Source organism: Lepidothrix coronata, unplaced genomic scaffold, assembly GCF_001604755.1.
Source record: "Lepidothrix coronata isolate B3197 unplaced genomic scaffold, Lepidothrix_coronata-1.0 Scaffold199, whole genome shotgun sequence".
NCBI lineage: Eukaryota > Metazoa > Chordata > Aves > Passeriformes > Pipridae > Lepidothrix > Lepidothrix coronata.
Window position 1 is genome coordinate 1,285,773 of NW_016690379.1, and position 18,717 is coordinate 1,304,489.

At 61.2% G+C, this 18,717-nt stretch overlaps 2 protein-coding genes across 4 annotated transcripts; both read right to left on the minus strand.

The window, feature by feature from the left end:
• Positions 1 to 1,094: 1,094 nt before the first annotated feature.
• Positions 1,095 to 6,398, minus strand: OPTC (opticin). 3 transcript variants are annotated; one of them, XM_017832110.1, is made up of 7 exons: positions 6,280 to 6,398; positions 3,472 to 3,734; positions 2,951 to 3,086; positions 1,900 to 2,058; positions 1,586 to 1,788; positions 1,374 to 1,469; positions 1,095 to 1,265 (listed from the first exon to the last, which is right to left on the minus strand). In XM_017832110.1, exons 2-7 carry the CDS (start codon positions 3,691 to 3,693, stop codon positions 1,095 to 1,097), a joined length of 987 nt encoding a protein of 328 aa, XP_017687599.1. In that variant the 5' UTR covers positions 3,694 to 3,734; positions 6,280 to 6,398. The 3 variants fall into 3 exon arrangements, with proteins under 3 accessions (XP_017687599.1, XP_017687598.1, XP_017687597.1); XM_017832109.1 differs by having other exon boundaries at positions 6,261 to 6,398; XM_017832108.1 differs by lacking the exon at positions 6,280 to 6,398 and adding an exon at positions 5,459 to 5,481.
• A 962-nt stretch (positions 6,399 to 7,360) lies between these two features.
• Positions 7,361 to 18,145, minus strand: PRELP (proline and arginine rich end leucine rich repeat protein). Its single transcript, XM_017832259.1, has 3 exons — positions 17,906 to 18,145; positions 11,032 to 11,983; positions 7,361 to 9,405 (listed from the first exon to the last, which is right to left on the minus strand). Exons 2-3 carry the CDS (start codon positions 11,966 to 11,968, stop codon positions 9,227 to 9,229), a joined length of 1,116 nt encoding a protein of 371 aa, XP_017687748.1. The 5' UTR covers positions 11,969 to 11,983; positions 17,906 to 18,145; the 3' UTR covers positions 7,361 to 9,226.
• Between the last annotated feature and the right edge of the window lie 572 nt (positions 18,146 to 18,717).

Here is an 18,717-nt window from a genome sequence, read left to right on the forward strand (position 1 = left end):
TGGATCCTCCTCTGAGGTTTTCTCCAGGTGCCCCTGGGTGAGGAGCTGGATCCTCCTCTGAGGTTTTCTCCAGGTGCCCCTGGGTGAGGAGCTGGATCCTCCTCTGAGGTTTTCTCCAGCCGCCTTCGTTTGCCTCCCCGGGCCTGGAGGACGTGGGCTGAGCTCAGTGGTTTAGGTTCAGGAGTTTGGAATCTCCAGGGATGTGTCATCCCTCTCACGGTGCGTGTTTGTTACATGTGTATAAAAATATAGAGGATGAATACATTAGATTTAAAATATCTCACCACTGGGCAGCTCTTTTTGGGTGTTGAAAGCTGGGTTGATATGAGATATTTTAACTCTCTTCGAGTGATTTTCCTGCTGGTCCTGGGGCTGTTTGACTCCAGGCTCTGGTGCTGCTCCAGGTTTCTCTGCAGTCCCAAACCCAGGGATGCTCTCCCTCCAGGCAGAGGCTCATGCTGGAGATCCCACCTAGTGCCAGGACAATTCCAAATCCCAGTGTTCCTGGGGCCACAGGACTGCCATGGGTCTGGGATGAGGTGATGGGGGATTCCAGATGCCCTTTGTTGGGTTTTCCCATTGCATCCTCTTGGGGAGCACACAGGGACAGTCCAGCTGTGGCCACAGCTCACACCTGGATGTGCCAACACCCCTCTGGAGTTGCACCTGATGGAGCTGGGGACAGGTCAAACCTGATGTGGCCAAAACATCTCCCTGGAGCAATACAGCTCCTGACCCCTATCCAGGAACCTCCAAAAGCTGACCCAGAGGGGTCTTCCCAAGGCCCTGGGAGGGAATTGAAGAAATGGGACACAGGGAAGTCCCATCTTTGCAAACCAGCACTGTTCCCAAAGCAGCTGCTGGGCTGGGGCTGGGCAAGGGCTTCCCGCTGCTCTCACTGTCGAGAACAAGACATTGAACGCATTTAAAAGTCCTCATTTCATTATTACTTTATTATCCATGCTCTGCCCCGGGACTGAGCTCACCCTGGGGTCAAACACAGCAGCCTTAACCTCACGTTTTCCACGGGCAGCAGGGTCTGAGGGCTCTGGGGTGCTCGGGGAATGTTCCCCCGGGTTTCCCAGTGCTGGGGCTCAGGAGAAGCGGCCCGTGGGCAGGCGGGGCAGGCAGAAGTAGGCGTCGGGGAAGAGGCTGAGGTTGATGGGGTTGCCGTCCAGGCGAATGTCCTCCAGCGCCCTGCGGACCTGGCTGTGGTCCTGGCTGTCACAGAACGTGTCCTCGTGCATCGTCCGGATGTTGTTGTTCTGCGCGGGGAAAGGGACAAATCAATGGGATAAGGGGGAGGAGGAGGAGGGAAAGGTGGGCTCTGCCAGACTCAGGTGCAGACAAACCCGGGTCCGGGCCCACCTCACCTGGAGGTGCAGGGAGCGCAGGCTCTCGGGAAGGGGCGCCGGGATAAAATCCAGCTGGTTATCGGACAGGTGGAGAAACTGCAGCTGCTTCAGGTCCTGTGGGAAGAGGGGAGAGATAAACCTCCCTGCTCCCAGCCCTGCTCGACCATCCCTTTACCCCTCGGCACGGCAGGTTTGGGCTCAGACCCGCCGGGATTCACCCCCACACGCACCCGGAACGCCTCGGGCCGGAGGCCGGCGCTGGGGATCCTGTTGAGCCGGGCGTCCAGGCGGACGATGCTGCGGGGCAGCTCGGGCAGGGCCGTCAGCCTGTTCTCGGGCAGGATGAGCTCCTGCAGGCTGGGCAGCCGGCGGAAGGCGTCCACGTCCGCCCAGGAGATGGAATTGCTGCTCAGGTCTATCCGCTTCAGCTTCTCTGGGGGGGAGCGGAGGGAGGAGATGAAGAGGGACAGAGGCAGAAGCGTTTATTCCCCGCGCCCCACTCGGGGCCTGGCCCCTTCCCAGCCCCTCCCCGGCCCCGGCGTACCCAGCCCGGTGAAGTCCCCGGCGCGCACGGCCCCGATGCGGTTGAAGCGGGCGTACAGGTACGTGGTCTCCGGGGGCAGGGCCGGGATGTGCTCCAGGTCGGCGTCGTCGCAGTACACGGAGGTGCCGATGCACAGGCAGAGCAGGCAGCTGGGCAGCCCTGGGGGGGCACGGGCACCCTTGGCACGGCCCCCCCGAAGCATGCAGGGAGGTGGGGGGACGCGCCCACCCTGCCCATGCCGAGGGGGCACCGAGTTTTTATCACCCAGAGCTGTCACGGCCCCAAAACCTTCCCTGGAGGACCAGCCCGGGGCACCTCACCCAGGGAAGGACCAGACACTCCCAGCCAAAGGAGCTGCTCATGGCCAAATCCCTCTCCTGGGAGAAGGGAGGATGTAAAGCTGCCAAAAGCAGCAGCCTCACACCCAGGGCTCTCCCAGCCCCCTGAGTTTGGCCACTGAATGAAACAAAACAAGAGAAAAAGTTTTGCATCGAGCAAAACATCTGTCTCGGCTGCCTGAGGGTCCCAGCACACCGGGCAGGGGGGGCAGGAGGGGTAAAGCCATGTCCCCCCCACACGTGCTCCCTCTCCTCTCCCCCAGCTCCTGTCCAAGTCTCCCACAAGACTCTGCATCCATTAGTGGAGGAGTTCAAAGCAGCAAGGCAACAATTTCCCTTTGCCTCCCACTTAATTTGTCCCAGTCCTGAGTGACAGAAAATGAATAAAGATATTTATCCCTCGCTACAGGATTTTAATTGTCACTAATCTAATTGCTACTCTGTCCGACTGTCGCAATGCCTCTGCTCATTAAAATGTTGCTGCTTTGCTGGAGCTCTTGTTTCCCAGAAATCTCTCTGCAGCCCTCCTGCCTGCTGTGTGAGAAGACTCACCCCCAACACCCTGTCTCCTCACTGGCCTGGCAGAGCAAATAGCTGCTGCTGCCTGCTGGTGGCACGAGAACTCGCTCCTTATTCTCCAGAGCCCCAGCCCTGCCACTCCTGGGACACGTGGGTGGATCCCACAGGAACCGAGCCCAGAGCTCCACACTCACCCTGCACGGGGATGGGCCCTGGGTGGACGGGACCAGCAGTGCTTGGAGGCTGCAGTTTTGGGGTTTCGGCCGTGGCACCCAGTTCTGGGAGAGTTTCGGGGTCCTTGGGGCGAGGAGCCAAGGTGCCAACCTCGATCTGCAAGCACAGCCCGGGGGTGAGGGGGAGAGTCTGAGCAGATCCTGCCCTTCCCCTCTCCAGGGTGGGCAGCACTGCTCGAGGGCACTGGATGGGTTTTACTGAAAACACAGCTCCTCCTTGACGAGCTCTCCCAGCTCTCCAACACCCCCCCCCCCTTCCAGAGGGATGCAGGAAGCCTCGAGTCCAGGTTCCTGCAGCGATGCTCCCACCAGGCAGAGGATGGGGTCGGGTAAAGCCTTTCCTGCCACCAGCAAGAGCGGTGGGAGAGCTGCCAGGGTTTGCAGGCTTGTGCAAGAGGCTGGTTCAGCAGCTGTGCCCCATCCAACCCTTGGACCAAACCCCTTCCTTGGGATTCACCCTGGGAGCAGCTGCACCCCCTCACCTTGGGAGCCAGGTCCCCGTAGTCATAGAGCTCCTCGTAGTTGCTCAGGTCGAGGATCTCCCCGTAGCTGTCCAGAGTCAGGTCATAGTTGTCCAGGTCCAGGTTTTCATAGAGGGCCAGGTCAGCTTTTGGCTTCTCGGCCTTCCTCCTCTCCTTGGCTGGCACAGCCCAGGCTGCCCCCAGGCACAGGCTGGCCATGCCCAGCCAGGCCAGGCTCCACATCCTGCCCCCGGCCAGGGTCACTGCTCCTGGGGACTGTGATCCTGGGGGATGCAGAGCTGGGATGTGGCTGGAGCCAGCCCTGCTCTGCAGCCGTGGGGGACAAACAGCCCCCGGCCCCGGGGCCGCTCCACGTCCCTTTTCTGTTCAGCCCATTTCATGCTCGGCTGGGTGGCTGGGCAGGGGAGGCCCCGTGGCCGTGCAGGGCTGCCCGTGCTTCCCATGCTTCCCAGCTTTCCCAGCCCAACAGAGCCAGGGAGGGGGTCGGGGTCCTGCTCTGGCCCCGAGGTCATGGGTGAAGCTGGTCACTGGCCCAACAAACCCAGCAGCTGAGCAAAAATGGCCCCAGGATCCCAGGAACTGCTGCTCCCACCCCCAGGACTAAATCCCAGGATGCTGCTCCTGAGCCTCCAGCATCCGGGGGGGACCAGAGGCCACAGGGTCCCTGTGACTCGACCCTGAGCCCAGGGGCTGCCTGCACAGGACCCACACATTCCTGGCAGCTCCACATCCAAACCCGCCAGAGTCCATTCCCAAAGGATCTCCCTCCCACCGGGCTGCACGTCCACAGGGGCTCCCCCGGCAGGGCAGGAGGAGGGTCCCGGCACCCACCAGCCTCCCACGTGTCTCTCCAAAACCAAAAGCAAAAGCAACGACCCAGCCCGGAGCTTTTGCACCCCAAGCTGAGGGTGCTGCTCCCCAGTTCCTGCCGTTTTCCCCCGGATCAAACCCTTCCCAGTGCACTGAGCCCCCCAGCCCCCAACCCTGCCGGCCCCCCAGCTCACCCCAGCCCAGGGGGGCTCTGCTGGGCGCTGGAGGAGCCAAAGGAAGGCGGCATGGACGTACCCCCGTCCCCTCCTCCTCGGCGTGGGAGAGCCCCGCTCGGCTCCACGGGCTGGTGCGCTGGCTGGGGAAGGGCTGCCGGGCTTTTAATGCATGGAGAGGAGGAGGGGGGCTGCACGGAGGGGTCTGGCATGGCCGCCGCCGAGGGGAGAGGCAGGATGCGGCCAATCAAGCCAGAACCCCCCTGCTGGGAACTTATATTGTCCCCAGGGGCGAGCCAGCCCCAATAGTGGCTGTCCTCCAACAGCCCAGCCGGGTATCTGGGGCTGTGGGGGAACGGGATGGGGTGGGAGGGATGGGGAATGTGCTCCCTGCCCCGGCGTCGTCCCTGCCTCGAGAGGCCCAAGCCCTGCCAGCAGAGAGCGATTTCCAGCCGTGTCCATCCCCAGGGATGCAGGAAGGGCCAAGCACCGGGCACGACCCCCCTTGCTGATCCGGGTTTCAGCTGGGGGGGGCCCAGTGAGCATCCCAGCCCTGGGGACGGTGTGGCACAGCCCCATCCCAGCAGCCAGACAGCCGGGGACACTCAGCTCATCCACCCCGACTCACCTCCCGAGGGGGTCAGCACCCCCCACCCTTTGTGCTCTGGTGGTTTGGGGGCAGTTTGGGGAAAGGGATACGGGGGGGGGGGTGTCAGTGCTGCTCCCCTCCCCGGGGTAGGATGGGAGACATCCCCCATCCCCCCCGTGTGCACCCACGTGCCCTGGGGCGGGGGGACTCCTACACCCACCTAGGGCTCAGCTCGGGGGGGCTGTGTTTGCCAGGGACACCCCGGGGACGGGCAGGGCGTGCGCGGCAGCTCCTCGCAGCGCGGGGCAGCCTCGTGCACGCGCGTCCATCGCCCACCCACCCACCGCCGCGAAAATGTTCCCGTCTCCCGCAGGCAGCTCCCGGCCCACGCACCCACCCACCCACCGCCGCTCACCCATCTGCCGGTGCCCGCTGGGCGGGCGGGGACACCCCCGCAGCCCCCCCTCCCCTCCCCGCCGGCGGGAACGAGCTTCGTCCGCGCCCCCGCAGCCCCCCAGCCCGCGGCGAGCCCCCCGGCCCCGCTCAGCACGGAGCGGCCTCTAATCCGCGCTAAGCCCCTCATTAGGCGGCTCGGTGGCCACCGTGATGGAGGCGATGTGGCAGCTGAGGGGGGGGGGACTGCGGCAAAGCCAAAGCCTGCGCTGGCCCTCGGGGTCCCTCGGGGCACAGGGGGGTCCCCGGGGCAGCTGCTTTGCTGCCCTGGAGAAGCAGCTGCAGTCCTGCCCTTGTCCCCGTTCTTTCCTCGTCCCCGGAGGCCACTGAGCGGCCGCGGCAAAGCCCTGCAAGGACGGCACGACCCGAAGGGTCTCCGTGTGCGCGGCATCCCCCGACGGGGCCGTGCAAACCCTCCCATCGCGGGGGGTCCCGTCAGGCGCCCACAAACGGGCTGGGGGGGGGGTCACCAGCTGCGAGGGGGCTTGAGTTGAGCAAAATTCCCCCCGCTCCGAAGTGCCTCTCACCAAATCCAGCCCCTCCCAGCACCCACCGCACTGAGAAGACTCTGGGGTGCCCCTCGCAGCCCCCACTAATGAGGGTGTTCCAGCTTTCCCAGTGACCCCACAACACACACGGCGAGGGGGGGGGGCTTCCCAGTCCCACCCCCACGGTGGCAGCGACTGTTTGCAGGGAGAAGAAACGGGCCCCCCCCCCCCCGTTTTTGGGGAGCTCGGCTCCCACAGGAGACAGGGCTGACTTACCCAGGGAGCAAAAACACACCTGGGGGTGGGTGATTCACGTCCTGGTTACAAAATACAGCGATCTTAAGGGGAGGTGGCTGCCTGTGCCTGCTCTGCACACACACTCACACACACATACACACACACACTCACACACACTCTCACACTCACCCTGCGCGCTCCCGTGAGCAGCCCCCCGGCACAGCCCCCGCGCTCACACCCTCGCCCACGGCCCGTCCTCCCTCCCTGCTCGGGATCCACGTGGGGAGAGCAGCCGCGAGAGGAGGTTTGCTGCAGCTCAGGCGATGGGCAGAAGGAGAAGTCGCTGCCTACACCCACCGTGCTCGTGTGGAAACACGCGCCCGAGCCCGGCGATGGATCCCGGCTCGTGGCTGGGGGCGGGAGAGATGCCTCCTCCCTGGTGTGCGCCCTGAGGCTGGAAAACTCACCCTGGGGATGTCTGTAGGGCTTCCCTGGTGACACGGGGCAGCTCAGCAGGAGTTCACACGCCCACCCTGACATGCAGCCGTCACCTTCTCCCGGCGCTTCGCAGGGACAGTGACACCCACCAGCAGCCACAGCCCTGGGAGCTGCAGCCAAGATCAGGCTCTTGTAATTAGCAGAGATGCTCATTAATGCAGGCACATGGTCCACGAACCACGCTGCAGATGTGGAGGCTGCTTTGACACCTGTGAGTCCAAATTGAACCACAGACTGGTTTGAGTTGGGAGGGATCTTATGGATCATCTCATTCCACCCCCTGCCATGGGCAGGGACACCTTCCACTAGCCCAGGTTGCTCCAAGCCCCGTCCAACCTGGCCTTGGACACTTCCAGGGATGGGGCAGCCACAGCTTCTCTGGCCAACCTGTGCCAGGGCCTGCCCACCCTCGCAGGGAGGAATTTCTTCCCAAATTCTAACCTAAACCATCGTTGGTTCAAGGAGTGCACACCCCAAACCCCAGAGCCCACCGACCCCCCAGGGTCTCACAGGCTCCAACTGTTGGGAATTGGCCCCAACGGAGGAAATCTGGTCCTGAATGAAGCAGCAGCTCCCACACCTGAGGATGGAGGATGAGAGAGGATGAGGATGGATCAGAGAGAGGCAGATCCAACTGCGGCTCTGGGTCCCTTGTGAATCATTTTATTTTCACTGCTGGGGAGAGTAGGAGTGAAAATACCATTAAGTTGAAATCAGTCGAGAGGTACATATGTCTCTAGATATATCTGTACAGTCTACCAGTCTATATACACATTATATATAAATATATACATAGGGGCTCCGGGTTTGAGGCTGAAACCTGTCGAACCCAACAAAGCCAACTGCAGGAAGATTTGGAGAAGAGGCTTTTGTCCTGAGAAAACAAGCCTCAATTAGCACAGGGTTTTAATTAGTGGAAAGGGGTGGCTGTTGAGTCCCCAGGCTGTGGGGAGCATCCCTGTCCCATTCCCAGGGAGCAGGACACGGTGCCCGTCCGTGCCCATCTCAGGGAAGGGTCGGTTTTGGTGGCTGAACACAAAGGAGGTTTCTTTGGTTTATTGCTTTAATGCTTATTGCAGTTGGATTTTTTTTTCCCTCTAATGCTCGGCCTTAAATCCAAATCCTGAGAATCAGGAAGAAAAGAAGAGAATAATCCCCCTAAACCCGGACACCCTATATATGCAGGTACAGCTATCAAAGAGGGAAGCGATACATGTGAGGACAGGGAGAACGGGGACAAAAATAGCTTTTCCAAAGAGTAATCCTTCCTTTTTCTTTTTCTTCCCTTTTTTTCCCTAATAAAAATGGCAAAACCACTCCTGTGTGCTTGGTTCCAGAGAGCAACTGAGAGTGAAACTTTCAGGAGGTGGAATTCAGGGCAGGGGAGCTGTGAGACCCCCACAGATCAGCCCAGCCTGGGTTTACACCCGTGTCAGCATCTGGGCCCAGGGACCTAAAAACAAGGACAAGTGTCCTGCTGGCACTGCTGGAGAGCAGCTGGCACTGCTCTGGGGGATCCCTGCCCGGGGCAGGGTGTTGGCATTGGGGTCCTGGGTGTTGGGTGCTGCCTGCAGAGGGGAGGGCACTGAGCCCTGAATCCCCCCGGATCGGGGGAAGGATGCAGGGTGCTGGGATGGGGCTCAGCACTGCTGGGGGAGCAGCATCAGTCCATGGAGGGATGGAAGCTGGGAAGGGGCTGGTTGTGCAGAGGAGGGGGTGTGGAGGTGGCTGAGGGGGGGGTGTGACCCCGCAGGGCACAGCAGAGCCCAGCTCCAGTGCAGGGGCCCCAAACCCTCCCCGCTCCATCCTGGCAAATCCACACCTCCCCCAGGGATTTAGATCCTCGTTCTCCAGAGCACTGTGGAGCCAAAAGCCCCCAGAAGGGCCCAGGTGAGAGGAGCGTGTCCCTTGCCCGGCACCCTGGGATGTTCCACAGATCCAGCCCCCCTCCACCTCCACGGATCCCACCTGACTGGGATCCTGCACCTCCAACCACCAGCCCAGGCCATCCCTGCTCCACCTCTGCCACGGGGGACTGTTCCCCAGGGACACCACGGGCTCTCGGGGTGCAGCCACCCAGAGCAGGGATGTGACCCGAGTCCAGCAGCTCCACCTGCAGATGCTCCTGGCTTGGGCCCGATCCAACCTCCTGAAACTCTGCCGGGTGGAAAGGGAGAGACGGAGCCAGCTCCGGGGTCGGCCTGGGGGAGGGCAGAGAAGGCAGGACCCCCAGGCAGGGAGCTGGGGTGAGCGTGGCAGCCACCCTGGGCTGATGCTGTGACCCGGGGTGGCTGCGGGGACACGGTGCCGTCCTGCAGACAGTGGTCCCCAAGGGTGCACGTGCCACGTGTGTCCACGGCCACTGCAGGGGAGGAAAGGGGGAAAGGAAAGGAAGGGAGGCAGGGGGAGAGCAGGGGCAGAGGGAGGCAAAGGGGGTCCCACGTGTCAAACACCGGCGGGGGTGAAGTCTCTGTGCAAAGCCGAGTCCTGGGGGAGGAGGGGCAGGGCTAGAACACCACGGACTGCAGGAGGCGGAAACACATCATCAGGTCCAAGGGGATGGGGGGCTTCAGGAGGTTCCCGTCCAGCCGCAGGTACCGGAGCCGGGGCACGCCGTCCAGGTCCGAGGGGGAGAAGTCCTGGATGGACACGAGCGAGGTGGGGCAGATCTGCGTCCCGTTGATCTCTGCGGGGAGAGAGGGAGGGCGGGAGGCAGGTTAGAGGGAAGGGAGGCACAGAGGACGCTGCAGCCCCCCTCCCTGCCTGCGTGTTGAACCCCATTTGGGGGTTTTGCTTTGCTGCCAAGGGGGACAACCCCCAGCCTCTTCCCGAAGCCGGCACAGGAAGATCTTGCCTTTGATCAGAGCCGAAGTAGGTCGCGTTCGCGCGAGGCGCGGCGAGGGATGCGGTGTCATTGCAGAGAGAAAAGGCATCGTTTGGCACATGAAACCTGCCCAGCCAGCCCTGAGCCTCCACAGAAACATCAAGGAAAGCTGCTCCAGCCCCGCTCTGCTGGAGATAACGTCAGTGCCCAGCTCATTGCTCGCTTCTGGAGTTCCACGTGTCCCTCCCCACCCCAGGGACTGCATTGGGGAAAATAAACCCAGGGATTCTTATGTCATTACCCGGCTCCAGGGACTGAAACCTTACAAAGACTGGGCAAAATAGGCAAAGAAAAGCTGGGACACGGTGTGCACGGGGCACCTCTCCATGGAAAGTGGTAGCAGAACCTGGGTGCTGGTGTGGGTGAGGCCAGCAGGAGTCACCACCTTCACCCCAAGGTCCCCCCAGCTCCACTTCGGTGGTGTTTGAGGAAAATGCAGATTAACCAGCATTTGAACCAGACACTTTTCACAGCATCCTGCCCTTGCTTCCAAACAGCCCCTCTGATAGCAGAAACATCTGGAGAGACCAGGATTCATAGAATCATGGAATAGTTTGGGTTGGAAGGGACCTTAAAGTTCACCCAGTTCCACCCCCTGCCATGGGCAGGGACACCTTCCCACCAGACCACATTGCTCTGAGCCCCGTCCAACCTGGTCTTGGACAATTCCAGGGATGGAGCAGCCACAGCTTCTCTGGGCAAACTGTGCCAGGGCCTCCCCACTCTCACAGGGAACAATTTCTCCTCAATATGCCAAGTAACCCTCCCTCTGGCAGTGGGAAGCCATTCCCTGTGTCCTGTCCCTCCATCCCTTGTCCAAAGTCCCTCTCCAGCTCCCTCTGAGCCCCTCAAGGCACTGGAAGGCTGAATGGGAGTGCTGAATTTCTGTCTGCTCATCTGTGCTCGCTCTGTTTACACATTTCCAGGCCGGCACCTCTCCCATGGAATTGCAGAGCTGTGCCTGGAAGGGTGTGAAAGGCCCCGGCTGCTCTGCCAAGGCAGCTCCAGCTCAGCCTTGTTCTCCCTGTTCCCTCCCTGCAGGCTCAGCTCGGGAGCTGAGCTGGGCTATTTCTAACCATCTTGACTGTGTGTTTGGCATCTGTTCCTAAAATATGTGCACAGGCTCTCCTTTTAAAATCCCCCCATTTCTGTGCCCTGCTGGGGAAGGAGCTGTTTAGATGGCCAGGTGGCCCCAAAGAAGAGCTGCCCATGACAACCAGGGGGAATTGAGCTCTGCTCCTCCTTCCCCGCATGCAGAGCCATCCCCATCACTCCCTGTTCACCTTGGAGCTCCCAGCTCATCTCACCACTACAGCCCCCTTTGCAGGGTTCACGTCCCACGGGGTGAGAACGAGCTCTCCAACAAAACACTTCCCATCCTCGAGCCCATCCTCCCCCCCAGACCTCAGCACAGCCAGTGGAACTCACTCTCGATGGAGTTGTTGTTCAGGTAGAGGTGCTCCAGCTTGGGGCTGATGAAGGGGACGTTGGTGAGCTTGTTGTGGGCCAGGTGCAGCACCAGCAGGTTGGTGAGGTTGAAGGAGTCCTTGGGGAGCCCCTTGTCAGAGATCTGGTTGTAGTTGAGCCGGATGAACGCCAGGTTGGGGAACTCCTTGAAGTAGTCACTGGGGATGTCCTCGATGTTGTTCCTGTCCAGGAAGAGCTGGTGGATGGCACTGGGCACCCCGGGGGGCATCTTCCTCAGGATGTTGTGGGCCAGGTTGAGTTGCATGAGGTTCTTGAGTCCCTTGAAGGTGTTTTTGTTGAAGACCCCATCGCTCAGCTTGTTGTGGTGCAGATCCAAGAGCACCAGGTTCTCCAGCTTGTTGAAGACCCCGGCGGGGATCTTGGAGATCTGGTTCCTGCTCAGCCGCAGCTGCTCCAGGTTGGGCGGCAGGAAGGCGGGCACCTCCTTGAGCTGGTTCTTCTCCATGTAGAGGAAGATGAGGTTTTCCAGCTTCTCCAGCACCCGCCTGTCCACCTTCCGGATGCGGTTGTTGTCGAGGTTGACCCATTTGAGGCCGGTGGCGTTCCTGAAGGACTCCTCGGGCAGGTCGTCGATGAAGTTGTTCTGCAGGTAGAGGTAGTGGATGCGGGGCGGGATGACGGGCACCTTGCGCAGGTTGCGGCTGTCGCAGTACAGGGCGGACGGGAAGTCCGGGGGGCAGTAGCATTCCCGGGGGCAGTCTGGGAAGACGGAGGGGGGGCCCGGGGGCAGGGGTGGGGGCAGCTCTGTGGGCTCCACGGGCTCCACGAAGGGCGGGGGCGGGCGGGTGGGTTTGCGGGGGGGTTTCCTCCGCTGCCCGCTCACCCCCCAGACCAGCACGAGAACGAGTGGGAGAAGCAACCTGAGGGCCACCTTCATGGTCCAGGTGTTTCCCTGAGGGAGGCAACAAGAGGTGGGTTAAGCAGTGTAAAACCGGCCCAATTTAGGTGCTGCATCACCTCCCCACCACCGACAGGCAGGAATTTACCCCCCAATAACCTGCTGTTTTCCCTCCTTCCCTTTGGAAGTCATCTCCAAATCCAACCCCCCTCCAGAGCACGAGTCGCTGAGGTCCCTCTCTCTGGCTCAGCCTCATGCTGTGGGGGGTGCTGGATTTTATCATTTGATTTGGGTTTTTTTTTTTCACATGCCACCCTCAGCACCACCCCACAGAGCCTGGGCCCCCCCCCCCGGGAGGGCAGCACCGTCCCCCCTCCGCAAAGGATGGCTTGGTCCTTCAGAGGCCGTGATGGATTAAGCTCAATTTTGCACTTAAGCCAGCAAATCAATGATTCAGTAGGAAATTGGCTGTGGATTGGTGTCGGGAGGCCAGCAGCAGTTAGCAGGGCAGCAGAGATGGATGGCCCTGCGCTGAGGGACCAGGCTGGGAGGCAGCTCAGCCCTTTCTCAAGGCTGAGTGATAAAAAGGGCATTTGCAAGTTTACACATGGGCAGCACCGAAGGTGTTTGGCTCTTCAGCTCCCTGTGCTGCCCAAATAACCCATCCATCACCTCCAGTCCCGCTGCAGGGATGGTTATTTGGGGAGAAACACTGGAGAAGTGGGAGATAGGGAGGGACCAAGCGAGGTCTCTGTGTGCCCTGAGCCAGAGTTTCTCCTGGACGCCAGCCCAACACCTTGTCACCCCTCCCTCTTCTCTGGGTCCTTATCAAGCCCACAGAGCTGCCTGTCCCCTCTCTGCTCTCCCTGCTGCTGCCTGGAACAGCAGTGATCATCCCTGCCAGACTGGCTGGGAGCTCTCCAGCTGATGCCTCGGAGGGTGGAGGGATCCAGCTGGTTGCAGATGAGCTCCCCAGACAGCCCCGTGCAGAAGGTGCTCTGGATGCTCCGACTCGCCAGGGCCAGCTGGAGCAGGGCAGGCTGGGGGTGGGTTTCCTGGGCACATTCCTCGGGGTGCTCGCCAGGCTCTTCCCGGCAGGACTTGTCACCCCGGCGGGATCAGAGCCAAGCTGGATGCAGGGCCAGGCAGATGGAAGGGTGGGAGAGAGAATGGGGTGAGATGGGAGGGAGGAAGATGATGAGAGCCAAAGGAAGATGAGGAAACGGGGTGTCTGCTGTGGAAGCAAGTGCTGCTGGGATGGGAGAAGCCTTTGGTGATGCTGGAGCTGGTGATGCTGATTTTGGAGCAAAATCAGGCTCTTCCAGCTTTCCCATGCAACACAGCAGAGTGGGATTCACTGCCATCGTGGCCACAGGGACCAGGGGTAGGGTCAGGGTTGGGGCCACACCAATCCCCTTTGCCTACAGCTTCCCACGTGGAGTCCACATCCTACCCAGGGATGTGCCACTGCTCCCAGGGCTGCCTTTGCCAGCCCGGCTCCCTTTGAAGCGATCCCACGCATTCCTGGGGCTCCAAGTAATTGACTTTCTCCAAGAAAAGCTCCTGTTCTCACTCCCCCCCCAGGCCCAGCCTGTTCCTCTCCTCTCTGCCTGCTCAGCTCCCATCTGGCTCTGTTTAACCCCACACTCCTCCCAGGCCGGCTGGTTCCAATCAGGGCTCTGGCATCTCGCTGGGGGGAGGAGGATCAGGGGGAGAGCCGTGGAGCCAAATGCTGCCAGACCCTCAGCCCAGCCATGCTGCAGGAGGTCCCTGCTGGGGGTGGACGTGCTTCTGTCTCCAAGAGTCCAGATTCAGCTGCAGAGAACGGGCCAGCTCATGACAGGGATGTGGGGATGTCCCCTCCCCATTCCTTCACATCCCGCTCCTTCCCCAGCCACAGCCAACCCTGCACCCTCTGCCCACCTTGTCCCTGACCATTCCATAGGATTTTGCCTCTGCTCCAAAACTCAGACCTGGATTCTGACTCCCCCAAGGCCCAGGGGAGCAGCGGGGGCTGAACTCTGGGTTTGGCCCTCACCTCACCCAGAGGTGAGGAGGCAGATGGGACAGGACATTCCAGCTGGGACAGGATATCCCAGCTGGGACACGCTGTGATCCGGGTGCTGGGCTCCCTCCACCCGGGAGTGATGCTCAGCCTGGGCCACCCAGCCATGTCCCAGGGCAGAGCTGTGACCCTGCTGGTGTCAGGAGCTGGCTGAGCCTGCACCATCCCCCTCCACAGCAAGATTTAGCACTGCAGATGTTTAGGGACTCGGCACAGAGCAGGAACAGTCACCGAGCCAGAAATCCAGGCTGGAGGGTGACACATCCTGTGCCATTTGTCAGCACAGAAGGGAAGTGTCAGGAGGCAGATGCAGCCCCTTTTATCTGCTGCCACATCCCCGTGGGGACTGTCACAGCCCCTCTGCCTGTGGCACTGGGCAGGGCCAGCACTGCCACCACCCTCCTCTGCTGGTCCCCACCAGCCTCTCCCTGCAAAGCCACAGCTCTTCCCTGGGGAAAGCAGGACCCACTCCCAAGCAATCTGCAGGAATCCAGCTGAGAGCCCTGCCTTCAGAATAACGGGGATGCAACAGGCCTGGGGCCACCACAGGCCTTACAATTGCCTCCACCACACTGGAGGGTTCAAAGCCAGCTCTCCCTGGACCCGGCACAGTTGGAAGTCTGTTCTCCATCCAGTTGAATTTACTGGCGTGAAAGCAAGAAGCCAAACTTCCAAATCCCACACCCTGATTGTGCAGGAGCTGCCGACGGCAGGGCCAGAGCCCCAGCACAGCCCCTGCTCTGCAAACGTCTCCACTTGACCTTTGTCATCGCTCCCGACGGACAGGACAGCTCAGATCCCGCCTATCCACCAGGAATCCACACAACTGGAATAAAGTTAAGTCATGAAGCAATGAATGTATTCAGGAAACCAACTGCCTGGCGTGGAGAAAAGGCACAATTCATGGACAAAACCAGTTCTGACACCTCCTGAGCCACAGGCTGTGCTGACCAGCTTGGCCTGAGCGCGAGACCAAGGCACCCAACAGATCCCAGCCCGGGGCTTTTCCCAGAAAGAGGCAGCTGCTCCCTCACTCATCCCATTACAATTGACAAAAAAATCGGCGCAACAGCTGGAAATTCCAGCCCCAAATGCCACTGGTGTTTGCTTTCCACATAGTTTATCTTCACTGCCTCCCAGTAACCCGCAGCTCCCAGCAGCGCTCGCTGCCAGCCCCGGGCCGGGTGCCAAGGGCAGGCAGAAACCACCACCCCGGGGCAAGAGGGAGCTGTGGAAAGGGCACGGGGGGGTATTTGGCACGGGCAGAAATTCCAGTGCTCTCCTTTGGGTGCCTCCTGCCCTGCTCTGACAGCAGGGAGACGTGCAGGGAGCAGCAGCTGTCCAGGACCCCCTCCTGTGGAGGGGCTGGGAGGGGTAAAGGGAGCTTTAACTTTGGGAGAGCCTGGATGGCTGGAACAAGGGCCCTTTCCAGTCCATTGTTAGCTCCCTTCACACCTTCCCCACTGGGAATTTCCATCATCCCTGCTGGGAGAAACGCCCCCACCCAGCTTGGGAACTTGCACGCCGGAGCAGAACAAGGAGGGCAAGCTAAAAATAACCAAAAGGATCCAGAAAAACCTCCCTCCTTGGCTTCCCTCGTGTCCAACAGCCACAGCCCATTCGTGTCGCTGCAAGAGTCTGGGTCTGATCAGCTGAACCGAACAGGGAGCCCTTTATCCAGCGGCTCTGAAGCGCTGGGAATCATGGAAAAGGCCGTCCTCCGAGGGGAGGGCAGCCAGGCTGTCACCCAGGCGTCCCCAGGGTCCCCGGGGAAGCACAGCCCTGATGCAACATCCCGCTGTTCTCGCCCTTTCCCAGCCCTTTCCCAGGGAGCAGCGGAGCCACAGCAGCCTCTCTGGAGCCGGCACACGGCCGAGGCAGCGGCGGCGGCTCGGTCCTGCTGCATTCCTTCTGCAGGGATGGTGTGTGTCCTGCAGGGACAGGGGTCCCAGGAGACCCTGCCAGGGAGCAGCTCGGACACGCTCCTGGGCTCTGCAGCAGTTTTGGGCTCAGCCAAGGGCCGCGGGACATGGGGACAACAACGAGGGGCTCCTGCGTGCCAGGAGCGTTTCCTCGCTGTACCACAGTCACCAGACCCGTTGCGAAAGGCTCATCCCGTTCTTTGCTCCCTCCAGCCACCTCCTCCCACCGCAGGGTCCGTGGGAAGGCAGCCCTGGCAGGGAACACCTTTCCCGCTGCCTTCTCCGTGTCAGCAATTCCTCCCTTTCCTCCTCCCTCCCTGCATGTCCCGACCCTTCCCAGCGCTGCTCCCGGCTCAGCCTGCCCGCGCATCCCTCTGCCACACACGGTGGAACCGGCTGGACACAGACAAAAGCAAACCAGGGGAGAAGATGCTGCCAAAGCGCCGGCAGCGCGGACCCCACACATGCCCCGCTCCCCCCCGACAGCCACCTCACCCCGCTCCGCTTCCCCTCAGGGTGGGAAACTGCTCTGACACCTCATCCCTCCCCTCCAGCCTCTTCCAGGGCAGAGGAAACCTCCCACGGCTGCGCTTTTATCTCTCCCCAGGTGGAAACGCTCAACCTCTCGCCCCTCCTTCCCCGAGACGCAGGGACACCCAACATTCCTGCTCCGCGCTGTCCCGGGAGGCGGCTCTGGGATGCCGTCGGCTGAGCACCACATAAGGCAGGGCCGGGATCGTAGGATCCCAGGAAGGTTTCCAAACCCTCATGCTTCGCCTTCAGTGCCAAGGGGATGAATTTCCATGTTTTGCCTTGTAGATGCTTTTTCTAAACTTCTCGAACAGGCGGGGAAGGACAGGTTTGGGATGAATCTCTTCCAAGCAATAAAACCCTTTTCCCAGGATTTCAGCGAACATCACTGCCCTGTTGCTTCCTCCCATCGGCTCCTGCCGGAGCGGAGACAAAGAGTCGGCTCCAAACGGGACCCCCGGGGGGGTGTGCAGGGAGGGGGCTGCCCCTCTCCGCCTGCCTGGAGCTGAGCTGGCTCCCATCTCCATGAGGAAAAGTGGGATTACGTGCCCTGGGAATGCTGTGTGTGATCCAGGCAGGAAAGAAGGGCTTTACCACCTACATTTTGGGCAGAAAACCAGCTTGTTGGAGGTGGCCCTGGCGCTGTCGGACTGCTCGCTCCCACCTCGCTCTCGGAGCAGATCAATGCTGCCCCCCCCCCCGTTCTCCCCACCCCGGCACAGCCCCCCTCCCACGAGAGCAGGACCCCGCAGCCCCCCGAGCCCCGGCCGTGTCCTCAGATCGTGCACAAGGAAGGACAAGGTGACCCGATGCTCCCGGAGGCTCCTGGAAGCGCTCCTGGCTCCCGAGGTGTCCGTTCTCCTCTCAGCCTCCCCCCCCACAATCCTTGCATGTTTTCCCTCCTGCTTCCCAAGGCAGGGGACAGTTCTGGGCACGGCTCGGGCTGTGCAGACCCCCTGGTACCCCCAGCTCGGGCCGTGCAGCCCCCCTGGTACCCTCAGCTTGGGCCGTGCAGCCCCCCAGCACCCCCAGCTTGGCTGCAGAGCCAGAGGGAAACGTGCGGGGGGTTGTGAGTGTGTGAGAGCTCAGGTCGGTGGGGGGGACACACAAAGGGGTCCTCACCCCCTCTCTCAAAAACCTCCTGGCAGTAACTGCAACTCTGTCACACAGGGACCTCTGTGGGACTCTGCAGCCCCCAGTCCCCCCCCCCTCCACCCCAAACTGCCCCACACCGAGAAAAACTCCTACAACCAGAGCAAAGGGAGAGAACAAAGACTCCAACTGGTGCAGAACAGAAAAACCAACAAGAGGAGAGGAGAAAAAGGGAAGAACAGATGCTGCTGTGGATGTAAGGGAGGCTGGAGAGGGCAGGAGCATCGTGGACCAGCGCAGAGTCCTGGGTCAGAGGCTCAGGCAAGGTGAGAAGAGCCTGGAGGAAAACACCTGCCCAGAGCTTACCTGTGTGCACCTCTCCCTCCTCCTGCCTCTTATTAATCCCCAAGACAAGTCTCTCTCTGGCTGTCTCCCTCCTCCTCCTCCTCCTCCTCCTCCTCCTCTCTCTCCGCCACGAGCGAGCCCGGGCCGAGCGCGGGGGTTTTGTTCCTGGGAGCCGAGGGCGGTGGGAGCGCGGGGGGCGGAGGGCTGGGAGGGCCGGGAGGGCCGGGACGGAGGCTCGATGACAACAATCACGTCTTTCTCTGGCAGCCAAGCGCGGCGGGCTCGGCGCGCACACGGCCGGCCCGCCGGAGGGCTGGCGCTCGGGAACAATTCCTTCTGCTGCGGAGGCTGCTCCCAGCCCGTGTTTAAAAACAAAGCCAATTAATAATTTAAAATAAGCCCTTCCCTTGCCGCGGTTTCCAGGAGCGTGTGTTTGGGATGGCGTGTTCCAGCTGAGCACCGGCCCCCGTGTCCCGCCCGTGGCACCCCCAGGGGGGCTTCCAGCTGCCCCCCAAGCCCTGCTGAAGGGAACCAGCCCCCCGGGGTCCCCTCTCCTCCCTGGCAGATGGATCCTGTAAAACGTGATGCAGGGGTTCATTTGCTCCCAGCTGGTGATAAGTTTTAATTTAAATCCTGATGGCACTTAATAAAGAGAAGGGGGGAGTCACAGCGATGCCACCAATGAGGGTTCATGGGCACAGGGACACTGGGGTTTGCAGGGAGAGTCAGCCAGGTCCTGGCTGGAAAATCACTGGGCACTGGGGGGACACGGACAAGGGAGGCTCAGGGGGGACATTTCTGCTTCAAGGAGCTCCGAGGAAACCATGACCTGT